The 22833-nt window shown below is 57.2% G+C and overlaps 1 protein-coding gene across 1 annotated transcript in view; it reads left to right on the top strand.

Moving 5' to 3' along the window:
• The window catches only part of PRPF6 (pre-mRNA processing factor 6), a 36857-nt gene extending 14118 nt beyond the window's left edge, over nt 1-22739 (top strand). The window contains exons 9-21 of the mRNA XM_036825992.1: nt 612-774; nt 5204-5322; nt 6198-6416; nt 10928-11050; nt 13662-13783; nt 15222-15360; nt 16874-16993; nt 17251-17427; nt 17847-17980; nt 18616-18707; nt 19871-19985; nt 21933-22059; nt 22499-22739. Coding sequence (XP_036681887.1) covers nt 612-774; nt 5204-5322; nt 6198-6416; nt 10928-11050; nt 13662-13783; nt 15222-15360; nt 16874-16993; nt 17251-17427; nt 17847-17980; nt 18616-18707; nt 19871-19985; nt 21933-22059; nt 22499-22651 — 1803 coding nt within the window. The 3' untranslated portion in view covers nt 22652-22739. The remainder of the gene's footprint in view (nt 1-611; nt 775-5203; nt 5323-6197; nt 6417-10927; nt 11051-13661; nt 13784-15221; nt 15361-16873; nt 16994-17250; nt 17428-17846; nt 17981-18615; nt 18708-19870; nt 19986-21932; nt 22060-22498) is intronic.
• The last annotated feature ends 94 nt before the right edge of the window (nt 22740-22833 follow it).

The following is a 22833-nucleotide window of genomic DNA, read 5'->3' as shown; positions in this document are numbered from 1 at the left end:
GGTTTTTCCTGCTTATTTTTACTTGGAGTGAAAGCCCGACTGCCGCTGCTTCAACAGGGAGATAACCTTAACTGGAGAGAGCAAGATTAGCCAGCCCTTCCCCCTCCCCGATGTCAGAAACCTGGAGGTGGGCCTGACTCTTAGGGGGTGGGAGTAGATCAGCTCCAGAAAGTCCTGAGACCCTCTGAGGGACTGTACGCTCACTGTGAAGGCTGGGGCACCCTGACAGCCAGAGGTGCCCTGTGAATTCTTCCCCCAGGACGTTAACATCAATCCGAACCTCCCAGGCAGACGCAAGGCTGCCTGCCTGTGTGTCTCCACCTCGTCGTGGGTTGACTTCCTACCCTGAGGGCAGGCTGTGCTCTCCTCACAGTGTGGTGGCGTGTCTCCCACACAGGCACAGACGTGCTGTAGCTACGCTCCCACGTGTGGGGCTTTCAGGGGGTCTCTGGCGCAGGCGTGCTGGGTGCCCAGCTCACCGTAAACCTCGGCCCCCTTGGGTGGGAGGACCCTGGCCCCCCTGTCTCCGAGGCTCGTGTGCGCCCTTCGGGGGCGCCTGCTGCCCCACCAGCCTGTGCGTACGCTGCCTGTCCTGTCCCTTTGCCCCCCAGAGTGAAGATGTGTGGCTGGAAGCAGCCAGGTTGCAGCCTGGGGACACAGCCAAGGCCGTGGTGGCCCAAGCTGTCCGTCACCTCCCACAGTCCGTTAGGATTTACATCAGAGCAGCAGAGCTGGAGACAGACATCCGCGCCAAGAAGCGGGTTCTTCGAAAAGGTGAGCCTCCCTTAGGGACCCGGCAGGAGCCGTGCCCCCTGGCTGTGTACCTGAAGGTGGGGGGCAGCCTCGCCGCTGCTTCGCTCGGGCTCTGCTGGGAGGGCTTAGAGAGTGGGGGACGCTCTCCAGGCCTTCGTCCGGCCTGGGTTGCTTCTGCCCTTGGAGCCTCTGTCAGGGAAGCTTCTGGCTGAGGTGCTCGGGCTTAGAGCTCACGCCTGCCTTTTCCTGCTGTGTGGCCTTGGTGAGGGCAGGTGCTCTGTGGCGCTGTGGAGTGCCGCGTGCAGGTGCTGTGTGCAGGGCGAGGGAGCCACTAGAAGCTGGCCTTGCGGCGCTAGCCTTCCCGCCTCCGCCTGCAGCAGGTACAAGGTGCCACCCGGGTCTGAGTCTTAACTGCCTCGGCGGTCGCACCAGAATGGCACGTGAATTAACTCTGTCCCGTCTTGGGAAACTCCTGCAGGGCAGCGTGTTGGCGTGTACACCGTTGGCTCGTGGCACGCTGAATGGTTTGCACGCCAAGGAAACTGAGTCCACCTAGGACTCACTGCCAAGATGGAGCTTTTGTGGGTAGTTTGCTTTTCATTGTTGCAGAAGTGAGAAAAGAACAGCGTTGCTCCCTTCACTGGAGCTGTAGAGGAGATGCTGCTTTTGACTTTTGTTCCAGATTCAGCACCAGCTGGTCGGAGGGCTGACCTGGAGTAAGCCTGTGCAGACCGCTTGTTCCCCTTGAATTTGTAGCGTGGGTAAAATTAGGTGTGTTTTGGGGAATTGAGGGCAGCTTGCAGTGGGCGGTTTCCAGCTCTTGTTTCTAAGGTGTGTGTTTGCGTGAACCGTCAGGGGCGTGTGATGTCAGATATGCAGGGGCTGTTGGCTGCGGCCTGTGGTGCTCTAGTCTCTGTGCTTGATAGGGGCCAGGTGGTGGCCACCTTGTGTGTGACCCTGACCGCGTGTGAATGTGTGTTCCAGTGTGTTTTCCTCTCTTGGGTCTGGTTTCTTGATGGCAGCCCTGCCACACTTAAAATGAGGCCGGGGCGGAAAGTTAGCCCCTGTCCTGGTTTATAGAGATCAGCTCATCTCCTTTCAGCCAGGAAAATAGTTCTCTAATGACAAACACATTAAACTCTGGGTAATTAGCACGATTTATTTAGGAAAGCGCTACTGAATTTCCCCTGCCACAGTGTGATGAATGGTCAGAATGGCTTTGTGGCCACTCCCTGTTCACCCCCAGATTACCTGGGTTCATTTCCAGTTGGCTTCAGATTTGGAGAGGGGACTGGGCCTGGAAGGGGGCCTCCAGGGGAGTGTCGAGTGATTGGTCTCCAGGCCATCCTGGGCCTCAAGGGGAGCGGGCTTCCCGGCTCTGCTTTCCTTCTGGCCGTGCTTCCCTTCTGGCCGTGCTTTCCTTCTGGCCGTGCTTTCCTTCTGGCTGTGCTTTCCTTCTGGCCCTGCTTTCCTTCTGGCCGTGCTTCCTTCTGGCCGTGCTTCCTTCTGGCCGTGCTTCCTTCTGGCCGTGCTTTCCTTCTGGCCGTGCTTTCCTTCTGGCCGTGCTTCCTTCTGGCCGTGCTTCCTTCTGGCCGTGCTTTCCTTCTGGCCGTGCTTTCCTTCTGGCCGTGCTTCCTTCTGGCCGTGCTTCCTTCTGGCCGTGCGAAGGTGGGGAGAGCGTGGAGTCCCTCGCTCGCCTCCGCCCTGCTCCCTGGCCCTGTTCCTGGCCTTCCCCGTCCTTAGGGGGTTTCCAAAAACAGTGCTCTTTCTCTAGGTGCCTGGGGCACAGCTGGCGATGCCTCCTTTAGCTCTTGGTGAACCTGACAGCTACTGCCGGAAGGATCTGATATTTGGAAACCAGTGACAGTTACTTCCATCAGTGACTGGGGAGGACTCGTGCCAGCTCTCAGTTTCTGCTTGAGCTCTGGGTCCCAGCTGGTGCAGCTGACATCGTGGTCCTTTGTTGGGAGAACCTGAGCTTCACATGCTACTCTGAGACCTGGGGCCTTAGGAGGCTGAGTGACGTGGGGTGGGTGCTTGGCCTCAATCTGCGTGCTGTCGTCTGTAAGGGCCCCTGTGGGCCTGTGAGCGCTGCGCTCCGGGGGCCAGGCTGCGGCTGCTTCCTGTGGGCTTCGCTCGCGATGAAGGTGTCAGGCACCATGTTCCTCTGCTGATCATGCGGGCCTGGAGCAGTGGAGTGGCTCTGTCTCCAGACAGTGTGCTCTGGTCCGTAAGGTGAGTCCAGGATGGCACCGTGTGTCCCACCTTGGGGCCAAGGGCCAGAGAGTGCATTGGCCTCTGATCGCAGGCTGTCTAGTTCAGACTGCTCCGTTCCTGACCGGGCCGGCCTTTCCACCCCGGCTGGCCACAGCACTTGGAGATAGCCTTGACCTGGCGTGGTGGATGGTCTCTGGGGAGCACCTTGGTGAGATCTGGACTCGCCAGCAGTGGTTGGCTTCAGCTCCGGTCCTGTGGGCTATTGATGAAATGCCAACAGAGGAGTTCCCAGTCTCTCCCGAAAAGTGGGGACTGTCCTGGGCCTCATGCCCATCGCGGGATGAAGTTAATGACCCCATGGCCACTGGCGTGGAGTGTGACCAGGGGGAGGGGGCGGCGGGGTGGGCCCCCGCAGACCTCCTTTTCTGACATCACTGCTGAGGGGCTGTTTTCTCGGTGGTATTGGCTTTCTTGGGCTGCTGTGCTTCCTGGTGACTGTCACTCCGGGAAGTGGGGCTGCTCAGCCAGGCCTCAGGACGCTCTGGGCTGTGGTTGAGGTCTCCCCTCCCGCACATGGTGGCAGACCGGTCTCACCGTGGGGGTCAGGGCTCACCTCGCCAGCCGGGGCTGGTCTGGCAACACGTGGAGGCCAGAGAGCTGGCTCAGCCTCTGCCTCCAGTGCAGGAGAACCACGGCCACATCGTCCCTCGGGATGAGACCTCTGGACAGCTGAGTTCAAACCCGTGGGGACAGGGACCAGGCTCCCCCAGGGATGGCCACGTGCCTGTCGGCGCTCCCTCCTGGCCCTGGGGGTCCTGCTCGAGTGAGAAGCACTGCTGTCACCGCGTGTGGCCTCCTGCGCGGGTCCCCCAGCTGGCGCCCTGCTGGCGCTGGGCTGAGTAACAGGTGTGGTCAGGCCAGGGAAGCCCAGGGGCCAAGCCCGTGGCTGCACCTCTTCTGCAGGCTGGTGGCGCTGTGGTCCTTGCAGAGCCCTGGGCCTCAGGCTTGGGCATCGTCTTGCATGGCAGGTGGTTCCGGAGTGGCAGCTTGTTTTTTGTCCTAGAGGGGAGGTCCCCATGAGCCCTGGACCATGGCAACCTTTGAAACTCACTGGGGGTGGGCCCCTGGGGTTTGTGGGGTGTGTCTCCCCACCTCTGGCCCACTGGTCTTCAGCATCTCGGGCACGTGCTGCTTCCTGCTCACCAGCCAGGGAGGGACTGGCGTGGTGTGCGGTGACCTGGAGCCACTGCCATCTGGTTTGGCCACAGGAGAGAAGGGGCACCCCTTTTTCAAGGGCCTATAAAGGGGAGAGGGGTGCCCCGTTTTTACAGGGCCTATAAAGGAGGGAGGCCCGTCTCCCAGAAGTGGGAGGGGCTGCTTCTGCTGAAGGGAGGAACGCGAGAGACTTGGTGGGTCTGCAGATTCTGCACCATTGCATCTTAGGGCTGTTTCCCGCAAGCTTGGCCCGTGTGGTTTCTGGAAAGGAGATCTCCTTTGGGCTGTTCTGGTTTCCTGCCTTCATCAGCTCTTAGTCGCCGTCACTCCTGCCAGGGGCTGACTGGAGGCTTTCCCTCAGCCTCCCTAGTCCCCCTGCTGCAGGGCTCTGTGTTTAGCTGCCCAGTGTTTTGGCCTTTTCAGTATGTTGCATCTGAAGGAAGGGCTCTGCTGCTTAAACAGAGGTTTGGGAGTTTCCGGACTGCAGGATGTCATAGCTTCTCCTGGGAGTTGGTCCCCCTTTCCTGCTGTCACTCGTGTGAACTGAGGCCCCGAGGCTGCCAGTGTGGTGCAGCACCTGGTGCCTTTGCTCTCGTGCTCCTTGGGGTCCAGGGAGGAGCCCTTGCTCTGCCGTCCTGGGCAGATGCGGATCCCAGAGTCATTGGCACTTTCTGTCCCCGTGACTTCCGCACACTCACTCGCATGTAGCCTGCTCGGCTGGCCCTTCCTGGGCAGCGGGTGTCTGGTCTGCGCTGCCTCGTTTTCTCGTGTTGATTTTCAAGTGTGAATGGGTGTGAGGTGACGCACAGCCTTCTCTGCCACCCTTGCTTGCCGATTCGGGACGTCTGCACTGGTCTCGTTGGTGTCTGTCCAGACCCGAGGGACCCGTGTGAAGTCCCGGCCTGTCACCCCGGACGGAGACCATCTGGACTTGCTGGCAGCAGCGTCCTCTGTGACACAGTGTCTTGCTTTCACTTCCGTTTTTCTGTGATCTGGTTTCTTGTTTGACCTTTCCCAGCCCTTGAGCACGTTCCAAACTCAGTTCGCTTGTGGAAGGCGGCCGTGGAGCTGGAAGAGCCCGAAGATGCTAGAATCATGCTCAGCCGAGCTGTGGAATGCTGCCCCACTAGCGTGGAGGTGAGTCGCCTGCCCTGCGGAGGCCTGAGCCCGAGGCCAGTGTCTGCAGGAGGTGTCGGCGGGGCCTTGAGCTCACTGAGGGACTCCTGGGCTGCTGCCCTGTGGCCCAGCTGCCAGGCAGCACAGTGACCATATGCTCCCGAAGGAAACGCAGAGCAGACCCTCAGCTCGGCCCGACCCCGTGGGGCGCTCCGCGCTGAGCACTCCTCTTCGGGGACCGGTCCTCCGGGTTCAGCTCGGAGTTTGTCAATGGGACCTGAAGGGTGAAGGGTGACACAAAAGACTGGCGTGTCCTTCTGCCGGCCCAGCGGGAGGTTGGCTCTGCCTCAGAGCTACTTGGAGCTGCTTTCTTTAGTTTTAAATTTTCTGGTTCACAGCGTTTTGTGATGTGACTTTTAGTCATGATTTTATGATGTCCAGTCTGTCTTTAATTATCCTAAGGGGTGTTGTGAAATTCTCCAAACAAAATTAATCTTAATTTATTTACATAAAAATAAATAGAGCCCACACACATTTTTGGTGATAAACTGTTGCAGAATCAAGGCCTGGGGTGTGAGAACTCCAGGCAGCTGGACACCTGTGTCCTTTCAGTTTGCGCAGGCGACAGTCACACCCTGCTCACCTTCTGTCCTAACACTGTGTACCTTTAACCAGTGTTTGGAACGCGGGGCTGAGAACCCGTCAACTCTTCATGTTGCCCACATCACTAAGTAAGTTGGAAGCATAGCCAAACAGCTTTCAGATGAGGCAGAAAATGCCGCCGCACACGTTCCTGGGCCCTGTTTAAATGGTCCTTGAAAACTTGTACAGAGGATTTTGTGCAAGGGCTGTGGCCTGTGGAGGGCCTACCTGACGTGGCGGGTCTCTCCGTGCAGCTCTGGCTCGCCCTGGCCAGGCTAGAGACCTACGAAAATGCCCGCAAGGTCTTAAATAAGGCCCGGGAGAACATCCCTACGGACCGGCACATCTGGATCACGGCCGCCAAGCTGGAGGAGGCCAATGGGAACACGCAGATGGTGGAGAAGATCATCGACCGGGCCATCACCTCCCTGCGGGCCAACGGCGTGGAGATCAACCGCGAGCAGTGGATCCAGGTGAGCTTGGCAGGTGCCGTGGTGCCCGCTTTAAACACGGGTGCCCTCCTGCTCGTCAGACTCCCTTGGAGGGTGGGGACACCGGGGTGGCACCTGAGAGGCCCGTCCTCACGTTGGCAGGCACAGCAGGCACAGGGGTGGCCTCTCCTTACGTGACCACCTCGTGGCTTTTTATGGAGGTGCAAGCCTGAGTGCACCTTGGGGGAAACTTCAGTGTCCCGATGCTTGCGACCAGCCCCGCTTTTCCAGTAGAGAGGATACGATTTAAAAGAGAGTGAGCCTCAGAGCTTCTGTCACTCAGGTCCCCGTCTTTAACTCCTTCTGTAGATCGTGGCCAGCGAGGTCTTTGAAAGCGCTCTAACCCGCCGCCAGGCCACAGCTGCCCTCTCCTGCCTCCTCCTGCCCCTTTGCTTCACCCGCTGCCCTCAGCCTCGGAAGGCGGCCCCAGACCTCTGCCGCCTCCTGTCTCGCGCCCCTGCTGCCGCAGTGCTGCTTGCCCTCTCCCAGTGGCTCCAGCTGCTGCGCCGGAGCTGCTCCAGCGTCTCCCTCCTCCCGAGGAGGTGGCGATGGATCAGTGCCTCTGTTCTCTTCCCTTCCTGTGTTTGGGCAATGTTTTAAAATCTCAGGTGCAAGGCCTCATATGTATCTCTAAAATCTAATCATCTAGATTCAGCTCCTTTATTTATTTAGTGTTGTTTAACCATTTTTGACATTCTCATTCCTTTGTGTGGATCCCGGTTTCCAGCTGGTGTCATCTTCCTTCTGCCTGACGGACTTTTTTGAACATTTCTTTCAGTGCAGGCCTGATGGTCAGTTCTTCCAGTTTTTAAATGTCTGGAAACAGTCTTTATTTCATCCCTGCTTTTGAAAGATATTTCCTCTGGGTGTAGAATTCTAGGTTGACAGTTTTTTCTTTCAGTGTTTTAAAGACACTGTTCTTGCCTGGGTTGTTTCCAGCGAGACACCTGCTGTCATCTTTGCTCCTCTGTAAGTACTTTTTTTTTAAATTAAATTAAAAATTTTTTAATTTCTAAATTAAAAGATTTCTATCTGCTTTTAAGATGTTTTTCTGTATCATGGGTTTTGAGCAGTTTGATTGTAATCTGACTTGGTGTGGTTTTTCATGTTTCTTGTGTGTAGAGTTCGTTCAGTATCTTGGATCTGTGGATTTATAGATTTTATCAGATTTGGAAAATTTGTGTCCCCTGTTTCTTCAACTCATCCTCTTTCAGGCACAATTACCTGCTCATTAGGCTACTTGAAGCTGTCTTCCAGCTCATGGTGAGCTATTCATTTTTTAAATTATTCTTTCTGTTTCATTTTTTAACAGTTTGTTAAGCTATAATTAACCGTCCATAAAATTTACCCATTTAAAGTGGGTAATTCAGTGGGTTTTAATATAGTGGGTTATTTATCTTTTTATTGTTTATTGTCTATTTTTATTATTGAGTTTTAAGAATTTTTTGTATATATTTTGGATACAAGCCATTTGTCAGATGATTGTATTGCTTATAGCACAAATGTTTTTGATATAGTCCAGTTTATTTTTTTCTTTTGTTACTCGTGCTTTAGGTGTTATATCAAAGAAACCTTCCCTAACCTGAGGTTATGAAGATTACTCCTGTGTTTTTTAAGATTTTTATTTTTTTAGTGCTTACATTTAGGTCTGTGATCCATTTGCCTTAAAAGAGTTGAACTTCATGCTTTTACAAGTGCGTGTCCTGTTGTCCCGGCGCCACTAGATCTTCCCCTGTTGAGTAGTCCTGGCACTGTTGTGGAGAACCAGCTGGTCATAAATGTACAAGTTTACTTCTGGAATCTCAGTCCTGCTCCGTTAGGCTGTATGTCTGGGTTTATGCCAGCACCACACTGTTCTGCTTACTGTGGCTTTGAAATGAGGAGGCTTTGTGAGTCCTCCTACTTTGTTCTTTACAGATTGTTTCGGCTATGCTTGGTTCTTTGTGTTTTCATATGAATTTTAGGGTCAACTTGTCAGATCCTACAAAATAGCCAGCTGGGATTTTGATAGAGGTTGCGATGAATCTATACTACAGATCATCTGGGCGGACTGTTGCCATCCAAACAGTAGTAACTCTTCCAGTCAGTGAACGTGGAGTGTCTTTCCATTTATTTAGTTTTTAAAAAATTTTTTTCAGTAATGTTTTAGTGTACTAGTATTACACTTATTTTATGTAATCTAAAGTACTTTATTATTTTTGATGCTGTCATAAATAGAATTTTTTCTTACTTTCATTTTCCGGTTGTTCGTTGTTAGTGTGTAGTAATACAATTGATTTTTAAGTATTGATCTTATGTCCTGTGACCTTGCTGAAATCATTTATCAAATTGTAATAGTTTCAGCAGATTCTTCAGGATTTTTTATGTATAGGATTCTACCGTCTGTAAATACAGTTTTACTTCCTCTTTTCCAGCACGGTACCTTTTATCTCCCATCTGCTTGCCCGGCTAGAAGAGCAGTGGTGAGGGTCCCCACCTCTGGTCATGGACCTGGGGGACGTCTAGTCTTTCCTGTGGGTGTGGTGTGAGCTCATACGCCCTCTGATGCTCTGGTCGGTTACAGAAATACTCTTCTTTCTCTCAGTTTCGTCTTGGATAACTTATATTGCTTTGTCCTCAAGTTTCGCTAATCTTCTGTAACGTCTAATCTGCTGTCTATGTCATCGAGGACATTTTTCATCTTAGATCTTGGCAGTTTTCACTTCTAGGAATTTTGATCTTTTTAAAAACCTTCTATCACATCTTTCATGTTGCCATATAACATTCTGAACACGGGGATCATGATTATAATAATTGTTTTAGGGTCCTTGTCTGCTCATTCTAACATCTGGGTCAGTTTGGGGTTGATTTTGGTAGACATTGAATATTTTCTTCTTCATTATGAATCGTCTTTCCCGGTTTCTTTGCATGCCTGATAACCTTTGCTTTGCTGCGGACGCTGTGCGTTTTCCCTTGTTGGGTGCCAGATGCTTTTGTGCCACTGTGAGCGTTCTGGGCTTCGGTGTTGGAGCGCGGTTCTGTTATTGGAAACGTTCTGACCCCGTGGGTCTTGCCTCGACCCTTGCTGGGTGGGACCGACCGTAGTCAGTGTGGAGCAGTTTGGGACTCGCTCTCCTGTGGAGGTGACCTCTGGGTGTTGTGCTCAGTGCCGTGCATCTCCTGGGGGTCTCCGCTCTGGCCGGTGGGAACAGGCGCTGTTCCTGGACCCAGGTGTACTCCGAGGACCATTCCCACTAATCCTTTTGGATGGTTTTTTCCAGCCCGCCTGTGCTGGGTTGTGCTCAGTGGAGACCACGGGGGACCCTCTGCAGAGCGGATACCCGGGGCTGTCTCCCTGTGTGGCTCTCCTCTCTCGTGCCTGGTGCTGCGTGCTCTGCCCTCCGTGCTCTTCCGGGGCGCTGAGCTCTGCCCCTTGGCTGTGGGTCAGCCTGTGCCCTCTCCTGAGCCTTTGCCCTCGGCTCTCCTCTGCCTGGGATGCCTTTCTGATGCTTATTACCGTGCCCGAGGGGCTCAGGCGAGGGCTGCCGTGCTGTGCTCCTCTCACAACCGGGGAAGCCTGGCTCGGCGTGTCCAGCCGGCCTGGAGTCTCTGGGTGATGGCATCAGCAGGGTGCTTCCTACTCCTTTAGCTGTTGCAAACAGTGCTACAGAAGCGTCCTGGCGCATCCGTCGTTTTGAACGACTGGGAGTACGTTCCTTAAAAGGCATTGCTGGGTCAGCCTGTGTGAGTTTTGTTTTGATAGGGAGCTTGAAGCTGCCCGCGGTAGAGGTCGTCCCTGTGTCCATCCTCGGCTGCACGCACGTACCTCTGTCCCCACCTTTGCCTGCACACTTCGATGTCGTTGGTCTGACGTGTGTAAACGCGCGTTCCTCTCTGCATTGCTGGTCCTTCCCACCGGCCGTGCAGGAGGCTTCAGTGGCCCTCGGTGTCTCGTCTCTGGAACCACGACTGTCTTCTCTCTGCTTGTCCTGAGGTCCAGTGCTTTTCTGCTGGTCAGCCCCCGCCCCCTGCCTGCCGGAACGCCCTGGTGGCTGGTCCCTCCCCAGGTTTCCGTCTCACCTTCCATGTGCTGGGCTCCTTCCCCCCGTCAGGTCTGCCTCTTTGGGTTAGAGTGGCTCTTCCTTTTGTCCATTTCGAATCTGGATCCCAGGCCGACAGTACGAGTGTGAGTGACCTCATCTTTTACCCCCAAGTGCTTTGGAACTTTCTTAGCATAGCAACCCCTTATGGCCACTGAGTTGCCTACTCTAGTACTTTGTACACTGTAGGTGCTTATGTAATGTTTGTTCAGTGGGTAGGTTAGGGATTTGTGGAATACTTACCTGCTGGGTGGCAGGGAAGGATGATCACAGTCAGCGGGCGGTGGCAGGGCCACGAGGGCATCAGAACCCTTGGCGCTCACCCCCTGCAGCCCGCTCCGTCCAGGCCTTGCGTCCACCTGTCAGGCTCCTGCAGCTCTGGGTGGTGAGTTCAGTTCTGTGTCCCTCTTTCAGGACGCCGAGGAGTGTGACAAGGCTGGGAGTGTGGCCACCTGCCAGGCGGTCATGCGTGCCGTGATTGGGATTGGCATTGAGGAGGAAGACCGGAAGCACACGTGGATGGAAGACGCTGACAGCGTGAGTGTGGCCACGTGGGCCTGGAGTCTGTGTTTGTGGGGAACCCGCTCTGGTTTGGAAATCTTTCTGATCTGCTGATTTTTATTTTATTTAATTAATTTATTTATTTAATTCATTTTTGGCTGCATTGGGTCTTCGTTGCTGCACGCAGGCTTTCTCTAGTTGCAGCGAGTGGGAGCTGCTCGTTGTTGGGGTGTGCGGGCTTCTCATTGCGGTGGCTTCTCTTGTGGAGCGCAGGCTCAGTAGTTGTGGCTCGCGGGCTTAGTTGCTCTACGGTCCATGGGATCTTCCCGCGCCAGGGCTCGAACATGTGTCCCCTGCATTGGCAGGCAGATTCTTAATCACTGCGCCACCAGGGAAGTCCCTGATTTTTAAACATAAGTTGCAACTGTAAGGAGTACAGTTTTCTATTAGTCTGCTGCAGAGCTGGAATTTGAGCGCTTGCTAACCTGGACCTGGAATCCATCTCCCAAGCGTTCTCAGCTGTTCACCACTGACCTCTGGGCCGTCCCTACCTCTGGTCTTTGCTATTACCTGAGCTTCAGAAAACATTTGCACATGAAGCTCTTGCCCCCTCTGAAATGATTTCCTTGGAGTGGTGTTCCAGAGAAGAGATGATGTGTTCAAAATCAATAAAAACATTTGAGGCTTTTAATACCTTAAATGTGGCCCTCTCTTTTTAATAGCCTCTTCCCCCCCGCTGTGTTGGGTCTTCGTTGCTGCGCACAGGCTTTTCTCTGGTTGCGGTGAGCGGGGGCTACTCTTCGTGGCGGTGCGCGGGCTTCTCACTGCGGTGGCTTCTCTTGTTGCGGAGCACGGGCTCAGTAGTTGTGGCACGTGGGTTCAGTAGTTGTGGTTCGCGGGCTCTAGAGCGCAGGCTCAGTAGTTGTGGCGCACGGGCTTAGTTGCTCTGCAGCATGTGGGATCTTCCTGGACCAGGGCTCAAACCCGTGTCCCCTGCATCGGCAGGCGGATTCTTAACCACTGCGCCACTAGGGAAGCCCAAATAGCCTTTGATTTAAAAATAACTTTAGACTTACAGAAAAGTTGCAAAAATGTAAGAAGAATTCTTTTACACCCTACACCTAGATTCCCCCAGATTTACCCGTTTCACCACATTCGCTTTTGTGTTCTCCACACGTGCACACACATGCCCCTTATTTTCCCTGAACTGTTTGAGAGTACATTGCACGTGTGGTGGCCCTTTCCCTCTAAACATTTCAGTGTGTGTTTCTTTAAAAGGGGACCTTCTCTTATGCAACCACAGCATAGCTATCAAGCTCAGGAGATCACTGTTGATGTAGGACTATGATGTAATCTGAGGCCTTATTCAGATTTCACCGATTGGCTCACTAAGTGCCTTTTGGCAAAAGGAAAAACCCAACTGTGTTCTGGTTGAGGAGCTGCCCGGGAGCTGCCCAGGGTCATATCCACAGGTCTCCGTGGCCCCGAGAGTTCGGGGGAGGGCTTTGGTTTGTCGTGTTTCATGAGTGTGACTTTTTTGAGGGGACAGGCCCCTTGGTTCGGTCTCCACGCTGTGTCCTCACGGCCGGGCTCTGATCTTCGCAGGACTCTGTCCTGCTGGGTCAGTGGGGGCACATCCCCTGAGCAGCTCAGGCGGTGCCTGCCAGGCCCCTCCCCTGGAAGGCTGCTGTGGCCCTTTGTAACTAGTCAGTGTTTTGCGGGGAGACACTGAGACTGTGTGAACATGCCGTTGCTCACCAAACTCTGACCTGCTAGTTTGCGGGTCCATTAATGATGCTTCTGGCTTCTGTCAGTTATTACTGTGGTATCTGTCAGGTGCTGGTTTTCTAAATATCGTGGCTTCTGCGTTTGACGAGAGTTGATCAGTTGGACTCCTGCAGTGCAGAGCTTTTCTTTCTCCCTTGTTCGTGTGGGCGCTCTCCTGCTCCTCCGGTCCCTGGATGCAGGCCGTGGCCGCTGTCTGCATGGAACTCACGCGGTGTCACACGTGTGACCCGGGTGCCTCGTGAGCACTGAAGTCTCCAGTGCCAACATCGTGGTTTCAAGGCTTTTTGTTACATGACATTTGAGACAGAAAAGTGTGAAGAATGACCTCACAGGCTCCCACGGTCTCCGCCCTGGGAGGAGACCCCCCCAACGTGTGGAAGAGCCCAGCTCCCTCTGGTTGTTGAGTCCTTTTAATTCTGAGTGTGGACTTGAACTCTGTGCTTCTCCTTACTTTCCTCATCGCCCTTGACAACACAGGGGCCTCGGTGGGCGTCAGCCTGCAGACAGATGACAGACTGTGGGAGCAGTAACTCTGGAGCCCTTTCAGACTTTCTTCCGTTTCTCTGTCGTCTCTTCACTTGGGCTGGAGCAGGCAGCTGTCCTTGGCGCTTTGTGACCTGCAGGAAGAGCGGAAGCCCTTGGTGCCCACGAGCGTGGGGCTTTCCAGGGCTCACCCCCAGAGATGGGCTGGCCTGCCCATCCCCCAGGCCCTGAGCGACTGTCACTTGGTCCCGTGGGGCCACGGAAGCCCCAGAGTCTTTGTAACTGGCCTACAGGGCTCAGGTCAGGAGTCGCAGAGCAGGTACCCGTCCTGGGTCGGTGCCGGGCTGCCCTGTTCATGGCCCTCTTTCTGCCCTAGTGTGTGGCCCACAGCGCCCTGGAGTGCGCCCGAGCCATCTACGCCTACGCCCTGCAGGTCTTCCCCAGCAAGAAGAGTGTGTGGCTGCGGGCCGCGTACTTTGAGAAGAACCACGGCACCAGGTACGTGGCAGGCCCGCCTTTCTGCGCCGGCTTTAGGCCTCTTGTCCCCGCGGGTGGGCTAGGGCCTTGTTCGAGGTCCAGCCTCTGCAGCGAGGGGCGGAAGCTCTTGGGCTTTTCAGCCAGGCTGTCTTTCTGGCACCTTCTGCGCTAGCATTGCTGCTGTTGTATAGTGCCAAGGCACCGAGGGGCCCATCTGCCCAAGTGCCTGCAGCTGAGCCAGGGGCACTGGTGGTTTGAGGGGTCCCTGGGGCAGGGCTGGAGCCCAAAGTCCCGCGTGTGTGGGGCTCTGGCTTCGGCAGTGTGGGCGGTGCAGCATCTGGGCCCCGGCAGGCCTGTTTTTCATTTCAGCTGTGCTGCATTTGGGTTTGGGCTGGTTTTTGTGCTCCGAGGAGGTCCTTGACAGTTTTAATTGTGCTCTTTAATTGAAAAAACCTTTCGGGTCTGCCTTATTGGCTGTAACTGCTGATTAAATTAGATGTTGCAACGTCTGCAGTTAGGTGGGCAGCCTCTGCCCGGGTCCTCTGCTGCGTCCTCTCTGCTCGGGCCTTGCTGGTCCCACCTGGGCTGCAGCTGGGAGCACGGAGCCCCTGTTGCTTTTCTTTTGTCTCATCGATCAGTCTTGGGCTTTTCAGGGAGTCTTTGCTGCTGAAGTTCCCGTTCCCACCGGCTGCTGTGTGTTTTGCAGTTAACTCCTTTGGGGACATTTTGAAATGACCCTGCCGGTTCACCTGTACGAGCTCACCCGGACAGTCTGTCTAGAGCAGGGCCGCTCCGAGGGTCTAGGTCCCTGGGTTCAGGGGCAGTTCCCCTCCCCTGGCTCTGGCGTCCTTGGCGGGCTGGGGGGGCCAAGTGCTTCAGACCTGGGGGTCTTGGTTCCGGGGTCGAGCTTCACGCCATGCAGACGATTCTGTGCGCTCACTCGGTCTTGCTGCCGAGGCCCGGGGAGGTCGTCTGTGCCGGGGGTATTACAGGGGTGGTGGGCTGCACAGGGGTTGGGGGCTTCACACCTGAAACCCAGGCTTCTTGCTTGATGGTGACCTAAAATAACTTTCTTCCAATAAGACAGTTTCTCTGGATGCCGGAGAGTAGACTCGGGTCGTAATCTTTATCGGCGGATCTGTGGTTAGAGATGAAAAGGCCCCCGGCCCCCAGACCGCGAAGTTATCACGCCTCCAGGACACACGGCTGTAAAAGGCTCTCTTGAGAAGTTCCATCAGACTCTGCTGTTTGAACAATGCATTGCTTTGTAGCACCCTCTTCAGTAGTTGACTTTCGAGCCTTTATGGAGAGAAAAGATTTCCCCACACTCTCCCCATTGTAAAAGTCTGGTAAATCATTGACAGCGTCGAACTTTGAAGCGCTAACTGTCTTTTCAGTGCCCGCGGCTTGGCTGAGAGCGGCCTGCATGCTCTGGTGGTGACCAGCCCCTGTCTTGCAGGGAGTCGCTGGAGGCCCTGCTGCAGCGGGCCGTGGCCCACTGCCCCAAAGCAGAGGTGCTGTGGCTCATGGGCGCCAAGTCCAAGTGGCTGGCCGGGGACGTGCCTGCGGCGAGGAGCATCCTGGCCCTGGCCTTCCAGGTGGGTGAGGGGTGAGCCTTGGCCTGAGGGCGCCAGGGTCCCGTGCCCTCCTCAAGCCCTCCCCCCTCGTCGACAGGAGCTGACCCTAGAGGGGCCGAGCATGGTCAGGCCGCGTGGGACTTGGGCTGCTCTGTGGGCAGTGGGGCCCTGAGGGGGCCGGAGAGGAGGAAAAATGGCCCAGACGATGGACACCTACCTCTCATTTGCCGCCACTCAGTCTGACCTCGGGCTAAGTGTTCCACAACACAGACTCAGGGAGACAGGAGGGACAGCGCAGCAGCCAGAGCACCACGTCCCCACACGAGGGCACGGCGACAGCCGCTTTCCTACGTGAACATCAGGGTGCCCAGTCCCTGCAGGAGGAAGGCCCGAGCATGGGTGCCTGCATTGGGGTCACACGTGGGCCACCTGGCGCTGCCCAGGCCCGTCGGCGGGTGGAGTTGGGCTCAGACAGCTGCGCCTAGCAGGCTTACCACGGCTGATGCCGTGAGCTGTGCATTTTTCGTTTCTTTTTTTAGATTTTTTTTTTCCTCTTTTTTGGCTGCGCCGCATGGCATGTGGGATCTTAGTTTCCTGACCAGGGATCGAACCCGCGCCCCCTGCATTGGAAGCGCAGAGTCTTAACCACTGGACCACCTGGACAGTCCCTGTGCGTTTTTCTTAGGACCTGATTTTGATTGTCACGTGTAACATCCTAATACTTTATGACCACAGGGGTGTTAGCCAGTGGTTTGCAGCACGCTTTTGTATAAACGAGGGAGTCTGCGTCACTCTGTTGTCACCCAGGCTGGCATAGTCAAACCTGTCCTTCCCTGAGTAAATACGTGGAGGGGCCTGGCCTGGGTCTCCCGTCTGCTCTCAGCTGTCGTCTGGGCGCCCAGGGTGGAGGACACTCCTCCTCTCCCAGTGGTCCTGGCGCTCTCCCGCCACTGCCCGGGCAGTGCCCCTCTTCTCCTTAGCTGCCACCGGGGGGCTGCTTCTCAGGTTGGGGACGTGGTCAAGCTGAGTGTGGCTAGCAGCTGGCTGTGCTTTCAGGAGGCCGGAGGGCGCCACCCCCGTGTCTGCTGGACTCTGGGTTGTACGTGACCCAGTCCTGACCCTGGGAGCCCTCTCCGCGCCGTCCGTGATGTCCCGGGCATCCTTCCGTCCTATCCACGTTGACACACTGGGACGGCCAGTTCCTCATTGCCAGGCTTGGGAAAGAGCAGGGTTGGGTTGGCGGATCCACGCGGGTGGGACGTGAGCGACGGCGTCAGCAGGCAGAGGGTGGCGGTTGGCACCACGGCCCCAGTGCCATGGAGGCTGCACGTCTGTGCCAGTGAGACAGGCTGGCTTGTTTGTGAGGAAGTCGGTGTCCCGGGGCTGGACTCTGCTGTGTTCCCCGTTAGCCCAGGCCATGCCTGGGTCAGACGTCCTGCTGCCGGGTGAGGCCCGGTCTGGCTGCCAGGCGGGCTGCCTTTGGTTAGGGTGCCCTCGCCCTGCTCGCTTCTCATGCTGCGTGCTCGCCCCGCAGGCTAACCCCAACAGCGAGGAGATCTGGCTGGCGGCTGTGAAGCTAGAGTCCGAGAACAACGAGTACGAGCGGGCCCGCAGGCTGCTGGCCAAGGCGCGGAGCAGCGCGCCCACCGCTCGGGTAAGCAGAGCCGCCCTGCCCGCCGCGGGCGGGGACCCCCGCACCCCCGCGCCCCCGCGCCCCGCCTGAGGCCACGGTGCTCGGAGCTCATTTGTTCGCTCTTGGCTTTAAGATGCATTCACGTGTGTAGCCCTAGCTTGTCCCAGAAGATACGAGACAGCGCTCGGGGTGAGCTCTCGGTGAGGCGAGTGCCAGGAAGGGGCCGGCCCGGCCCAGGCCCAGCGCCGGAGCCGGGCTGAGGCTGTCTCATCCCTCAGGTGTTCATGAAGTCTGTGAAGTTGGAGTGGGTGCTGGGGAAGATTGCGGCCGCGCAGGAGCTGTGCGAGGAGGCGCTGAGGCACTACGAGGACTTCCCCAAGCTCTGGATGATGAGGGGCCAGATGGAGGAGCAGGAGGGGCTCGTGGAAAAGGCCCGGGAGGCCTACAGCCAGGGGGTGAGCCTCCGCCCGGGCCCGCGCGCCCTCTCCTCCCGCAGCAGCCGCTCAGCGGCCTGCTCGGGCCCAGGCTCGCAGGAGCTGCGGGCTCGGGGCAGACCCGTCCCCTAACCTGGTCCCGGCTTCTGCCCCCCACCAGGCTGTGCACTCAGCAGCGTACGGTTTACGGCCCACGTGAGGCACAGGCTGCTGAGTCAACACCCGTGTGTGCGTGCACATGGCACAGCGTGCTCATGAACACGCAGCCCGTGCACGTGTGCACAAGACAGCCGTGCGTGTAGACACGCGCCTGGGCGTGAAGCGGCTGGGTCTCTGGAGGCAAAGGTGGCCCTCACTCCCGGCTGGAGGAGCCACCACGGCTGTTACAGCCCCTCCCAGATGCCAGCTGAGCCCTCTCTCACTTGTGTCTGTGGCTGCAGTTGAAGAAATGTCCCCACTCCACACCGCTGTGGCTTTTGCTTTCCCGGCTGGAGGAGAAGGTTGGGCAGCTGACCCGAGCTCGGGCCATTCTGGAGAAGTCTCGCCTGAAGAACCCAAAGAACCCCGGCCTGTGGTGAGCCCCTGCGCCGCCCCGCCGTGAGCCAACCTCGCTCACACCCTCAGGCCGAGGACTTGGTGCAGCATTTCCAGCTCAGGCTCCGTGGGAAGGTGCCAGCCGTGAGGAGTCCTGTCTCGGCCGTGGGAGGGTTCAGACGGGCCTGGTAGTTGGACACAGTGTAGCTTGTGTTCAGATTAAGGGTTCCTCAGGAGAGCCAGGAGCTGTTGATGGGGCATCGGGGGTGGATGACACCGAGAGAGTGGACTCTACAGAAGAGGTGATATCTGGGAAAGGCCTTGAGGGACGAATAGGAGTTTGCCGGGTGAAGAATGTCCATAGGAGGCTGTGCACACAGAGGTGCAGCGTGCGCCTTCAGGGCGTCAGCTCACTGCGGCGCCCCAGCAGCCATCAGCAGGCCTGTCTGTCTGCATCCTGGCCGTCTTCGTTCGCACCTCAATGACATCAGAGTCCCAGGTGTCGGCTCCTGCGGCGGCTTGAGGGTGGGGGGTCACCAGTGTCTCCCTCCTCTGTTAGATGAGCCGCTGGGCAGAGCAGGGAAATCCAGCCCCTGCGGCTCTCCAGGACCTTCCACTTGTCGTCGGGCTGCCAGTGGACGGCGCTCGACCCCCGCCTTGGGCCTCTCTCCACAGGCTGGAGTCCGTGCGGCTGGAGTACCGCGCGGGGCTGAAGAACATCGCCAGCACGCTCATGGCCAAGGCGCTGCAGGAGTGCCCCAACTCCGGTGAGCACCCCGCTCCCAGGCCAGACAGTGGGCGTCAGGTTCAAATAGACAGAAATACATCTGTTATACGCGGTCATTTAGACGACTGAATCCAAGCCTCAACGTGAGGAGTTCGACCTCGTGTTCTGAGGTGCTACCATTTCTTTTTTTATATAATTTAATTTTTTACTCTTTCATCTCAAGTCTGTAAGTTAGTGCATGTGCAGTATAAACGAATTTGGAGCAGAAAAGGACATGAAAATCACCTGTAAGCCCAGTACTCGGAAATCACTGCTTTTAGCTTGTTTGTCTTTTTACAACTTGTATTATTGCACAAAAAGTCATACTGTGTGTTTGGTTTTGTGCTTTTTTTTTTTTTTTTTTTTTTGACTGTGTTGGGTCTTCGTTGCCGCACGTGGGCTTCCTCTAGTTGCGGCGAGCGGGGGCTACTCTTCCTTGCGGTGCGTGGGCTTCTCATTGCGGTGGCATCACTTGTGGAGCATGGGCTCTAGGCGCGTGGGCTTCAGTAGTTGTGGCTTGCGGGCTCTAGAGCGCAGACTCAGTAGTTGTGGCGCACGGGCTTAGTTGCTCCGCGGCATGTGGGATCTTCCTGGACCACGGCTCGAACCCGTGTCCCCTGCATTGGCAGGTGGGTTCTTAACCACTGTGCCACCAGGCAGGGAAGCCCCGTGCCTTTTTTTAAAGCTGAAAATTTTGTGAGAATTTTTCATTATTGAATTCTTAAGATCGCACATTTTTTAGTGGCATTGTAGAATTACCTGCGTGTATGTCAGAAATACACCACTCACTGGGGGCCAGTTTGCAGGCTGCTATCAATCCCAGGTTGTCTTTCTGCCTGAATCTTTAGTAGCACTTTTGGTTATTTTGTTACAATAAATTCTCAGCTGTGAAGTCACTGAGGCCCTGGGAGTGAACCCTTGGAAGTTGTTGGGGCTTCCAGCCTCGCCGCCTCCATCCGTGCCAGTGGGGCCCTGTGGCTCCAGGTGGGCAGTGGGACCGGCGGCACAGGCGGCCTCTGCTCTCTGCCCGAGCAGACGTGAGCGGCCATGCGGGAGGTGCAGCTGCGGACACCCTCAGTCTTCGAAGGCTGCCCTTGGGCAACCTGTGTGTGGACGGGCACATCTCTGAAAGCTGAGGCAGACGTCTGTGTGTCTGGATTTCAGGGGTCCTGTGGTCTGAAGCCGTCTTCCTGGAGGCGAGGCCCCAGCGGAAGACCAAGAGCGTGGACGCCCTGAAGCGGTGTGAGCACGACCCGCACGTGCTCCTGGCCGTGGCCAAGTGAGTCGGCGTCCTGGTGGCGGTGCGGCGCCTCCCACTGGCCCCGGAGCAGGGCGGGCTCCCCTGGTCCGCGGCCTCTGCAGCTCCATGACCGCGTGCATCTCTGGGCAGAGTCCCCCTGGACATGGGCTCCCTGGATGGCCTGGGTCGTCCTGGACCCCCAGGAGGGCGGCCTCTTCTGTACCCCGACCCTCTGTCCTGGTTCTTTCCTGTGGCTCTGCTCTCTCTGTCTCTACTACTCAGTTTATTCCTATGCGGGCCTTGGGTTGCAGGACAGACAGAGGCTTGCTGAGGCTGGTCCACACGGAATTTAGGTTACAAGCGAACCTTCTTTGGTTCAGAGGGCTGTAAGCAAGACAGTTGTTTCCAGAAACCAGACCCTTTGACCTGTGTGACCCCGAGAACAACCCAGGGCCCGTTGGTCAGGCCGTCAGTGTGCCTGGGGGTGTGGAGGCCACCTCCCAGCCTCAAGGGCAAGAGGAGGTGAGCAAGCGACCTCCCACTGCAAGTTCATGCAGGGTGCTGGGTCCGGGGCTCCCTGGGGAGGCGTGGAGGGCCTTCAGAACCTGCTGGCCTGGCAGGGTCTCTGCTCCCTTCTAGAAGGAGGACGACGGCCTGAGAGGAGCAACCTGAGTACCGGGCCGGGTTGGGTGTGGCCGGGCTAGGAGCGACTGGGGTTGGGGCGGAGGGCTCCTCGGGCTCTCAGCTGGGCCGGGGGTGTGTGGGGCCCAGGAGCTCCTGTGCGCTGTTGCTGCCCCGGCAGGAGCCTGGCCCAGCTGCTTGCTCAGCTCCTGCCAGCACCTCCTCCGTGGGGGCCGAGGGCACTGCGCGTGGGACTTCCCGCAGGCCCCTGAGGCGCAGCCTGGGCCGCAGCCTGGGCTGCCCCCCACCTGGCGGCTCCCTCCCTCCCGCCGCCCGCCCGCCCTGTGCTTCCGCCTCCTATTCCTACTCCATTCTGATAGGGCTGCCATAAAACCTCATAAAAGGCTTTGTAAGGTAAACAGGCCCCTCCTTGCTGTTCCCAGGCTGGTGCTCTGTGTGCTGCTATCTGGGTTTGTGCTCTTTAAATCACAGTTTATCTAACATTAGCAATTAAGAATACCACAAGGCTTAAAAAACAATCAAGCTATCAGAGCGTGAAATTGTTCCGTTTTGTAGCTGAGACCAGCCCAAACAGCTGCCTGGAGGGTGCGTGGTGCACGTCTGCTCTGGTGCTTCTGGCTGCGGAGCTGGGTGGAGGATGGAAGCCACCCACAGGCCCCGGCTGTCAGTGCCCACCGTGCCTCCCCGCTGGCCTGCCCGTCGGCAAGGCTCCCTGGGCCCTGACTTGGTTTCTGACGCTGTGGGTCCTCTCCTGGGCCTAGTTTTCAGGTTTCTGTGTCTGCTGGTATAGCCCAGGTTCTCGCTGTTGGCTTGGGTTCCTGCTGGAGCTGCCTGGTAGGGCAGAACGTTCCAGAAGGTGAATATGGAGGAGCAGGCGGAAACTTCACTTTCCCTAATCAGAGCCTTGACTTAATTTTTGTCAGGTTTATTACTTTCATCTCCCTGTATTTTACTCAAAGGAAAATAATTTAAGGGAGTTTGAAGTTCTTGCTCTGTGGGTGGTTTTTTAAGAAATGCTTTGGTTAGACACTTGAAGGAGGGTTTCAGGTTAGTTACCTGGAGTGGTTTCCGGGTTGTCAGGACTGGTTCCTCGGCACCCCTGTGGGAAGCCCAAGCTCTCCAGGGAGAGGACAAGACCAGCAGCGCCTGCGCCAGGCTCTGTGCCGCTGTGGCTGCCTGTGGCAGGCCACTAGGCTCACCAGGCTCGGCGTCCAGCCCACCCGGGAGCGAGCTGTGGCTCGAGGAGGCCAGGGCCACCCCCAGCGTGGCTCCTGCGGCCCCGGAGTGCCCCCCAGCACCATGCCCTGGCCACTCACTCGGTCCCGCCCTGCTGCTTCCCCACAGGCTGTTCTGGAGCGAGCGGAAGATCACCAAGGCCCGGGAGTGGTTCCACCGCACCGTGAAGATCGACTCGGACCTGGGGGATGCCTGGGCCTTCTTCTACAAGTTCGAGCTGCAGCACGGCACGGAGGTGAGTCACCTGCCGCCCGCTCCCCCCGCCCCGCCTGTCCCGCAGCGCTGACGGCCGATTCAGCTTCCACGCGGCTTTCTGGCTACAGCCTTGGAGCCTCTCAGCCTGACATTTAGCTGTTTGGGGCATCTTTTAATGAGTTGGTTGTGATGGGGGCTCGGGCCATGGCAGAAATGGGGCTGGAGCTGGAGGCCTGGGGGTCGTCCTTGTGCCTCGGGGGCCCTGTCCTGCTGTGCAGGAGCCCTCCCGGAGCCCAGTCCCGTGGGGTCCCCACGGGACGTGGAAGCCAGGCTTGGGGGAGCTGGTCGGCTCCTAGTTGGGGGGCGGGTGCGGGCACTGGTGTGAGGCCTGGTGGAATGTGGCGGGCCTGCTCCCGGGGGGCGGGGCTGGGGGCGGCGGGGGAGTGGGGGCGCCTCACGCGCCCGCGGTCCCCACCCAGGAGCAGCGGGAGGAGGTGAGAAGGCGCTGCGAGAACGCCGAGCCCCGGCACGGGGAGCTGTGGTGCGCCACGTCCAAGGACATCGCCAACTGGCAGCGGAAGATCGGGGAGATCCTGGTGCTGGTGGCAGCCTGCATCAGGAACGCCTTCTGACCGCTCCGGCCGGCACTGGCTGGGGGCGGGGCGGGGGGCGCGAGAGCGGTCCGTCCTGTCTTTGATTAAAGGCTTTCTAGTAGTTGTGGGGCTCGTGGCCGGCGGGGGTTCTCCGAGCCCTCCCCTCACGCGCTTTGGCCGCCCCAGTCTGCCCCACGCTGGACGGGGCTCACTTTCCAGGA

This window comes from Balaenoptera musculus, chromosome 15 (genome assembly GCF_009873245.2).
Source record: "Balaenoptera musculus isolate JJ_BM4_2016_0621 chromosome 15, mBalMus1.pri.v3, whole genome shotgun sequence".
Lineage (NCBI taxonomy): Eukaryota > Metazoa > Chordata > Mammalia > Artiodactyla > Balaenopteridae > Balaenoptera > Balaenoptera musculus.
The sequence above is the reverse complement of the archived record's forward strand: the minus strand, read 5'-3'. Positions and strand labels throughout refer to the sequence as shown.